General features: G+C 47.9%; 1 protein-coding gene across 6 annotated transcripts in view; it reads left to right on the top strand.

Moving 5' to 3' along the window:
* Nucleotides 1–8,997, top strand: part of samd11 (sterile alpha motif domain containing 11) — an 82,674-nt gene extending 73,677 nt beyond the window's left edge. For 4 of the 6 annotated variants that reach the window (XM_026154761.1, XM_026154762.1, XM_026154758.1 and 1 more), the window contains 6 exons: nt 3,875–3,990; nt 4,169–4,247; nt 4,355–5,133; nt 5,591–5,724; nt 6,844–6,954; nt 7,212–8,997. In XM_026154761.1, coding sequence (XP_026010546.1) covers nt 3,875–3,990; nt 4,169–4,247; nt 4,355–5,133; nt 5,591–5,724; nt 6,844–6,954; nt 7,212–7,487 — 1,495 coding nt within the window. In that variant the 3' untranslated portion in view covers nt 7,488–8,997. Of the gene's footprint in view, nt 1–3,874; nt 3,991–4,168; nt 4,248–4,354; nt 5,134–5,590; nt 5,725–6,323; nt 6,805–6,843; nt 6,955–7,211 lie in introns of those variants that run through there. The other 2 variants (XM_026154759.1, XM_026154760.1) reach the window with 2 other exon arrangements.
* The last annotated feature ends 204 nt before the right edge of the window (nt 8,998–9,201 follow it).

Here is a 9,201-nt window from a genome sequence, read left to right as displayed (position 1 = left end):
ATATATCGGATGACCATATAAAAACGTCTATCGTTTCATTTTACGCTATTGTTTGTTTTGTGGTGTCGCAAAATAAACTGTTTACAGCAATATTTTTTCATCGTTTTGACGGTCACTGTAGTGGCTATATTAATTTCTTAAAGTTCTCTCTTTCTCTTATATTTAATATAACCACACTACGGACGGACAAGCGCCTGTTTTTATGCGTTGTCGTTAGCAACAATGACGGTAAAACCATCACGTGTCCGTTTGTTTATGTTCCACATAAACCTTTCGCAATAAAGCTCAAGATCCTGTTGAGACTTTTCAAAATAAACTGAATCACGTGAAAGAGCAGATTATTTACGGATGAGAAGTAGAAAAGAGCGGCCAGGTGCTAAAAAATAAACCTTAGACTCAAACGTTAGAACAGGCTTTTCCCCGCAGCACGCCGTGTAATAAATACGCACAAAGAAAACGGCGGCCTTTACAACTTATGTCTAAAAATGTATCGTTTCATGCATCGGTTAAAACACTCGACTCCAGCTGGAAACACTTCACGCAAGTCGAGCTGCCCGAGATTCACAGAATTTACAGAAAATGTTACATTTTTGTGATTTATATCGTTATCGGACGATAGAAATAGATAAATAACGATAAACAGAACTAGTAAAAAGAAGAGAGAGAGAGGTGGGGGGGGACAGAGAGAATGAGTGCAAAAGTGAGGAGAAAATTAATATGGAGATAATTGGTATATTGAAAAAAAAATAATAACAGCAATAAAATGAAGAATGAAGGCTGAGGGAGTGAGTTAGAGATGGAAGCGCTCCCCTCTCTTCCTCCCTAACTCTCTCCGTGGCTCACCTTTCCATCGACCCCTCATCATTGATTACCTGGGGCCCATTAGGGCCCATTGTTAAAAACAAATCATTAGGGCCGCTCGATGGGCTTAGAGCCTGGCGTTCCATTTGTCTGGCCTTAAATGGCACTAAGCTCACCAAGCATCTGCAAGGCAAATAGGGGAGGGGTAGAGACAAGTAAAGAGAGTGTGTGTGTGTGTGTGGGGGGGACGACATTGGAGCATAAAGCGGGAATGAAGAAAGGGAAGCAAAAAAGGAAGAGAGGAGATGGGAGATGACGGAGTAACAGAGAGAGCGAGAGAGAGATGAACAAAAATAGGGAGTGAGGAGATCGGGAGAGTGTGAGATAAGGGGAGGGTGGGAGAGGGAGAGAGAGCGCAAGCGTGGAGGGAGCCTCATCCATTTTAATGAGCTTCCTGTGTAAATGTGTTCCTGCGGAGAAGGAGCCGAAGGCGGCCGCGCGGCGCTCCTAATCCCCCCACGCTCCAGTCATTAAGGGCAGCCCTGTCACACACACTTACACAGACGCACTTATGCACACACACACACTGCCTGGGCTGCTGTGGGACGGGGCCGCTGTCGCCACTCTGACAGGTCGCCACACACCAGTGAATTCCCCAGGAGCCCCTGGCCTCACTGCAGGCAGGAGACACACAGGCTGAAAGAGAGAATCCAGCGATACAGTTTTGCTTGATTATGAGTCCACCTTGCATTTGTGAGTCTGCCTATTTTCAGTCTCTGAGTTTTTTTGCCTCATCTTTTTATAGCATGTCAGTGGTTTGCCAACAAAATGCAAAGATGGTGCAAAAAAAAAAAAGAGAAAATAAAACCACACAGAGAAAAACAGACAAGTACACACAAACACATGTAGGAGCACCCAACACACACACACACAGCCCCAGAGCAAAACGACTAATGTCTGCCACTCCTCCCTCAAAATTGCCTCCTATAAAAAGAGGAAGAGAGGGAGAGATGAAGGAAGGGAGTGGAGGGGAGTGTCAGACAAACACTCCTTCTCTTCTCTCTCTCTCCTCTTTCTCTCTCTCTCTCACTCCCCGTGATTAGGCCTAATTATTGTGGCGCAGACGCCTGGCAGCCCCAGTCATGCAGCTTTAATTGACCGTTATTCATTTGAGGGCTAACGCTAGGCAAGGGTAGGCGGTACAAGAAGAGGGAAGAAGAAAGGGGGAATATCAGAGGGGTGGGGGGGGGGGGGGGGGGGGATGGGAATTTGGCATGCGGGAGCCATGGTCGGGCGGCGCGGGGGGGGCGCCTTAACGTAGCCTAGTGGAACTGCGCGTCGGAAGGCTAATTGCTAGCCCTGAGGGATTAGGCCAGGTGATTACACACTGGGCGGTGTAATTACATAAGCAGCGGCTAGCGGGGCCCCGGCTCGCGGCTCCAGGGTCACGCGCCACAGCCCTCACCCAAGATTAATTGGAGCTGCCACTGGAGTGCGAGGCACCGCCGGAGAGAGCGGTTATACGATTAGCATTAACATTTCAGCGGCGGAGGCGATCGATGAATGCTGCCGCCCCCCCATTCCCTCCCCTCTCCAGCACACACACCCACCCACCCTCTCAGTGCTGCCTCTGCCACCTCACACCTCCCACACCACCCCATCTCATCCACCAGCTCTCGTAGATGTGCCCTCCCTCTTCACAGTTCCCCTCTCTCTCTCTCTTTTCCCTCACCATTTAGTGAGGCGGGAGACATGCAGGCGCTGGCTAATTTGAACACAGTTGCAAAACAATATTTGCGGTCGCATGTGTCCCAGTGTTGGTTTTGACTCTGTTGTTTTCCTCAGCTTGTTTCCCGTGTATGCTTTTGTGCGGCGGCAGTCGCGCACAGCTGAGCTCTGATTGGTGTGATTGCAGCAGCTCGGGGAGCAGAGAGGGGAGTGAAGTGGAGACGTGTGGGTAAAAGAAGCTCGAGCTTGAGCTCAGGAAAAGGCTCGAGAGAGGGTAGAGAGACAGAGCAGGCGGGCGGCATCATCATCCACTCTGGGATCAAAGCCTCGCACACTCTGACGCCTTCAGTGGGTCAAAGTGCACATGCCTCACTTTTCACACATTACGTGCTGCTTCAGAAGCCATATTCCCGCGCCCCCAAGGATGCACGCCAAACTGAAAGAGGGACAGAATGACAGAAGGGAGGGGAAAAAGGGAAGTGATGCACAAGGTGAAAACAGGATAAGATGAAGGGATGAGGAGAGATAAAAATACACAGGCAAAAGGAATAACAGTAGAGAGCAGACAGATTTTTCAGAGGTCATAGAGAAGGAGAGAGAAGGGAGTAAAGAACAGAAAAAAGGTGGGTAATACAGAGGGAGAGATGGAGAAAGAGGGGGAAAGGTGAGAGGCACCTTTCCCCCTCAAAGAGGACAAAAGACTAAGCCAATAATGGAGAGGCCTTTTCAGAAACAGGGGTTGTAGGATGCTCCATCTTTTCACTGGCTTCAATGCAGCCTGGAGAGAGGGAGGGAAGCAGGGAGAAGAGCACACAGAAAAAAGGGGAGAGGAGGAGAAGAGAGGAGGGATGAGTGTTAATTAGAAGGTCCTTCAGCCCGTGGCCCCGGTCAAGACGCAGGGGCCGCCCCAGCTGTCGGAGCATGACACACTGGCATTGTGCATTCAGCCCTCATTATGTGTGTGGGTCTGGAGTTGTGGCGTGTATGTGTGAGGCGGCAGGGAAAGGAAAGGCTGCAGTCCAGGGTACAGCAATGGCCAGCGGCGCTTGCTGCGGCGTGACAAGACTGATGAGGCGCTGGGGCGACATGAGGGCCTCTGGAGCACCACTGATAAAAATACACTGCATACATTGGCAGTGTGGCACCATTCGCGCACGCACACACACAGACACACAGAGCAGCAGCTGAAATTTTCTGAGAAGAGAGAGGGGAAAAAAATCAAAATGTGAAGTGAAAACTGTTCCACTGACGTAGGAAGTCGCGTGTGCTGAACATTCGTGTTATTTCAACCTATTTAGTAAAATTAAAATTGAGATTGATGTTTTTGTTTAATTTGTGTCCACAGAGAAATGTCCCATCCTCCACCCCTACTGTCCCCTCCAACTGCTCCTCACATCGCCTTAGGACCTCACTTGCGGCCTCCTTTCCTTGGCATGCCCTCTGCTCTTTGCCAAGCCCCCGGTGAGTCATAAGTAATTCTAAGGCCAGATGGATACTTTTGCACAACACACAAAGAAAATCAAATTTTCACCCTAGTATTTCTTTTTGGCACTTTGATTTAGTTTGTAACATGTTAACTCAAAGATTCCTCCAAAACTTGGGACATTGCATTGTTACATTTGTGCTGTTTTTGTTACAGGTTACGGTTTCCTTCAGCCAGCTCAAGCAGAGCTCTTTGCCCGCCAACAGGAGCTCTTGAGAAAGCAGAACCTGGCCAGGTGTGTTTAATAAAGTGATGATGAAAGCCTACATCAAAAGTATTAAGATATGGGTTTAGGAAGCTTTTGGACTGTGTGGTAAACCTCTCTGTGTTTCGCTGCCGCAGACTTGAGATGTCAGCCGAGCTGCTGAGACAGAAAGAGTTGGAAAATCTCCACCAGCGACAGCAACAGCAACGTCTGTTGGGCTCTGACCCTCTGGGGGCTCTACCTCCTGGAATTCCTCTCGACCATCCAGCATTGCGGAGCCTCCATGACATCCCAGAGGGCCATCCTCTCCGCGAGGAACTGGCCCGCCGCACGAACGCAATGCTGGTGCTTCGACACGGGGCTACCACGCCCCTCCTAACACTCAACCACCAACAACAGCAACAACCGGGGGCGTCGTCCACACCCAAAGACACCCAGCCGCAGAGCTCCACTGCTGGCACAGATGCCGAATCCAGAAAGATGGCCCGCAGGGTCCCCCAGACGCAAATCCATAGTGGGGATCACAGAGAAGGAAGGGAGGACAGAGGAAGGGAGGAAGACATGGAAGTGCACGAAGAGGAAATGAAGGACTCAGACAGCGAGACAGAGATGTGCGATGAGAGGCTGGAGAGAGTCGGTGCCAAGTCCAGCAGTAAACCCAAGGACAGGGGTAAAGACACTGGCAGCAAGGGAGTGTGTGACAGTGCCAAGGAGACTGTAGAGCGCTCAGGCAGGCTGAGCGCCCCTTGTAGTTCTGCAGGTACAGAGTCCCCCAGTCGCCACCTTTTTACCACTGGACTGGGTAAAACCGATCTGAAGTACCACCTGCCACCAGGGTTCCTGCCACCGCTACCTGCTCTTCATGCCCAGTCATTTCCCTTCGGATTCCCCTACGCCAACCCTTATTTTCACACGGGTGAGAGACTCAGACGCGCACACACGACACACAGAGCTCAGAGCTGACACGTGAAATCCATTAGAATCACTCTCTGTGCGTGTCTCTAGTGTGGAGGCCTCTCCCTGTTAGGGCCTCTTCCTCTGACCCCAGGGTGACCCACATGCACGCCACCAACAGCACAGCCACGTGGGCAGAAGGGAGGGATTGAGGGGGTTGTTGGTTTGCAGGCATAAAGTGGGATGACATAGCAGCAAGCGGCACGTTTACTTTATGAAAGCATAAGAAAAGACTGGTAATGAGCACCTGAAGGAAACTAACAGTCATTTATTAAATGAGTTTAAGATATCTATTAGTTTACTTAACACAGACACTTAAAACCAAACCAAAAAAATACACATTTGAAAACAAATAGCACCTTTGTACCTGGTGTGTGTATATATTGACACATCATTTTCACCCACTGCTGCTTTTTCAGGCTCTTTGGGAGGTCTTTTCATGGATGGGGAGGACTCGGCCACAGCAAACCCTGCGGAGGACATCAGCAAGTGGAGTGTGGAGGATGTGTGCGGCTTCATAAGCAGCCTGGCAGGATGTGCTGAATACACACAGGTGAGAACGTAGAGAGCAGGAAAGAGAGAGAGAGAAGGGGACTGAGGCCAGGGGCAGGCTGATTATTAACCATAGAGGAAAAACAGTGTACTAAGATATAATTCAAACCCCAAAACCACTGCAGTACTGTCAAAGGCGTCTCATTATATTTAGGTAGAAGCAGTAAACCTGCAGCTTTTTCAAGGTTTTTGTGAATGTGTGTGGATGCATGAGAGAGCATGGTCATGTTTAATGGTTTGAGCCACGTTTGTGTGAATGACGGTGAGTTTAAAGTGCATGTAGGTGTAGCTTGTGTGAATGAAACGTGCATTTGTGTGTTAATCCAGGCTGTGCGACGTTCCAAAATGAACTATCCAGGGAAAGTTCTCATCATTGGAAAATGGAAACGAGTAAAATATTAGGACTAGGTATTCAATTCAACTTATTTTATATAGCGCCAAATTACAACAACAGTCACCTCAAGGCGCTTAATATTGTAAGGTAAAGACCCCTACAATAACCCAGAGAAACCCCAACAATCAAATGACAACCTATGAGTGAGCACTTTGGCAACAGTGGAAAGGAAAAACCTCCTTTTAACAGGAAGATTCCTCCAGCAGATCCAGGCTCAGGGAAGAGCAGCATGTGCTGTGACCAGTTGGGGGTGATGGAAAGGAGACGAGACAAAAGACATCTTGTGGAAGAGGGCCAGAGGAACATTTCTGGAGTCAGAGACGTGTATGGGGAGGGATTTGCTGCTGTCCTGACTCCAAGGGAACTGATAAGGAACAAAGTAGACACCATAATTAGGCTTCAGCTGTCTTAGACTCTGAGATTTAGATGAACCTTTGGAGTCATTTTTGCACAATAAATGATAACCGTATATACATATGGCATAGAAAACATCCCAATCCCAACATTACGATGTTTAAAATGATAAAAGACTACAGTCTCTACAATTTGAATCATCCATATTGCAAAAATGTTTCCTGATAATCTCCAATTGCGTTCTCAAAATGAGTATGAAACATTTTGGAATAGAGCCCACTGTTCTGTAGTGTTCGTGTGAGCGAATGTGTAGGGTCGTGTGTGTTTCTGTGTGTGTCGGGGCTGTGGCTGAAGAGGCTGTGTCTCCGCCAGGTGTTTCGGGAGCAGGCCATTGATGGAGAGACATTGCCACTGCTCACTGAGGAGCACCTGCTCAACACCATGGGATTAAAGCTGGGGCCCGCACTCAAGATCCGCTCACAGGTACACCTCACAGACCTGCGCGTGTGAGAGTGTGTGTGTTTGTGTATGATCAAGTGGACCCGTGTTTGTCTGAGTGTGCGTTCCCGTCTGTAGGACCGAGACAAACTGCTAGAATAGTATAGCTGATTCCCTTAAACTAGCCTGCCCCACATTCTCAGCCTCTCTTCTTCTCTCTCTAAATTCAGTACACATTAGTCCATAACCCGATGCTCAACAGGCTGTACTGACAGTCATGTGATCTCCTCTCGTCTCCTCAGGTGGCTCGCCGCGTTGGCAGGCTTTTCTACATGACAGGATTCCCGCTGGCATTCCCGTTTCCACCTTCTGCTGCCCTGCGACCCCCAGAGCGCGATCGGGACCCCCTGACTGCGCCATCTGACACACCCTTGCCCCTCTCTCTCTCTGTGCCACACCGACCCACTTCCACCAGCAGCAGTTCCTCCCCTTACAGCGGCCCCACCCCAGGTTGCTCCTCCCCCAAACAGGAAAACGGCAATGTGGTAGGACGATACGAGGCCAAAACCCCCTCATAGGAGTGTAAGGGAAGGGGTGAGAATGGAAGACTAGTCTCATGAATGGGGATGGGGGAGTGTAACTTGAAGCAGACTGACCTCTCAATACCTTCACCTTTTGAGCTGAAATTTACGGGACAATAACAGACTTGAATAAAAAAAAAAGACAACTGGACAGTATGGACCGTATCCGACAAACCAATCAGCTGAGTTCCTCTGCAGGGGCTGTAGCCGAGCAGAATCCAAAGAAACTGGGTTGGAAGGAAGAGACGTGAAGCGACAGAGAAAAAGGAGACAGCTGGTCACAGCAAGCCTGCCAAAAAAATGGAGCAAAGCCCTGCCACAAATGCGACATTCTTGCAAGTCAGACAGTCAGACGCTAGCGGAAACTCTTCCTTCCTTCCTGGGCTGGAGGAAGCTCTGCTCACTCGCTCACTCTCTTTCTCTAGTCTCTGCATCTCTGACTGCTCTCACCCAGAACCCTGCAAAGCCCAGGAATTTAAAAAAAGAGACATTTCTCCCTCCCTCCCCTCTTCCTCGCCCCTTTCCCTGAGGCCAAACAGCAGCGTGGTGCTGTATGTTGGTTTGTTTTTCTTTTTTTTGGTTATTTTTTTTCTTCTTCTAGAGGCTGGAGTTGAAACGTATATGCTGAGCAGCACCAGATCTGACCAGCTTCCTCTCTTATCACTGCAACTATGCATTCCGCTGTCCCGATACCAAAGATGACCGGATATGTGGAATTGAAACCATGTTTCACAACGTGTCTGCGCTTCTTTTTGCATTAACGGTCAAACAGGGGAATGCTAGGCTTAGTGCCTCACTCAGTGGGACTCTTATTTGAGATGACACAGGTAGAGCCGTCGTTTACTGACAAACAAAGGATTAAAAATGCTAAGAAATGGAGAAGCCTCAATAGCAGCTGTGGTTTGTACCCCTTATGTCATTGTACGCTTGTGTTGACTACTGTGGGAGGTAGGAAAAACATGCAAAATTGTACAGAATCATGCTTAAGATGAAAATATCCTGAAGATTACATACGTGGTACTTTTACTTTTTGTTAAATGTAGTTGCACGATTAAGGTTTTCTTTACTGGAAAAAAAAAAGTGACTTGCTGAACTTTGGTGGTACTTTTTGTTCATGAGTTTTTGTTTTGCCCTTTTTTAAAAAAAAGTGTAATATTAAAAAAACAAACAACAAAAACGTATGCTCCAATCTTGAATGCTACTTCAGCATATAAATATGAGGACAAAAATATTTATAGGACTTTTAATGTAGTAGATAAAACAGATGGTGATATGTATTAAAATTAGCCCTCAAGATGGAATTCCAAAGATACTTTTACTTTCTCTCTTGGTTGCAGGGAAAAGAAAGGCACAAGCTCTTAATGCAAATGTTTTGAATTTTTTTTTTTTTTTTGTTTTTTACTACGCAAACAAATTAAAAATGGTCTCTAGATTTCCCTTCAAAAGTTTGTCTTCATCCTATTTTTCTATTCACCACACAGGTGAAATAAATGCTAAAGAAAGCCTCTCTTCTTTCTCTCGTGTTTGCTTCAAATATCAGAAATGCTCTTTCCTCCTCAGGTGTTTGTGGTACTTTCGTTAAAAAAGAACATGCAGGAGGCGGGGTGTGTGTGTGTGTGTGTGTGTGTTTTATAAAGGGGAGGTGACCCATGGGGGGCACAGTTCGGGTCAACACCAGCTGTCGGAGTGTGAGGTTCAGCCGCAGGCCAAG

This window comes from Astatotilapia calliptera, chromosome 20, assembly GCF_900246225.1.
Source record: "Astatotilapia calliptera chromosome 20, fAstCal1.2, whole genome shotgun sequence".
NCBI lineage: Eukaryota > Metazoa > Chordata > Actinopteri > Cichliformes > Cichlidae > Astatotilapia > Astatotilapia calliptera.
Note: the sequence above shows the minus strand (reverse complement) of the source record. Positions and strands in the feature narration are given on the sequence as shown.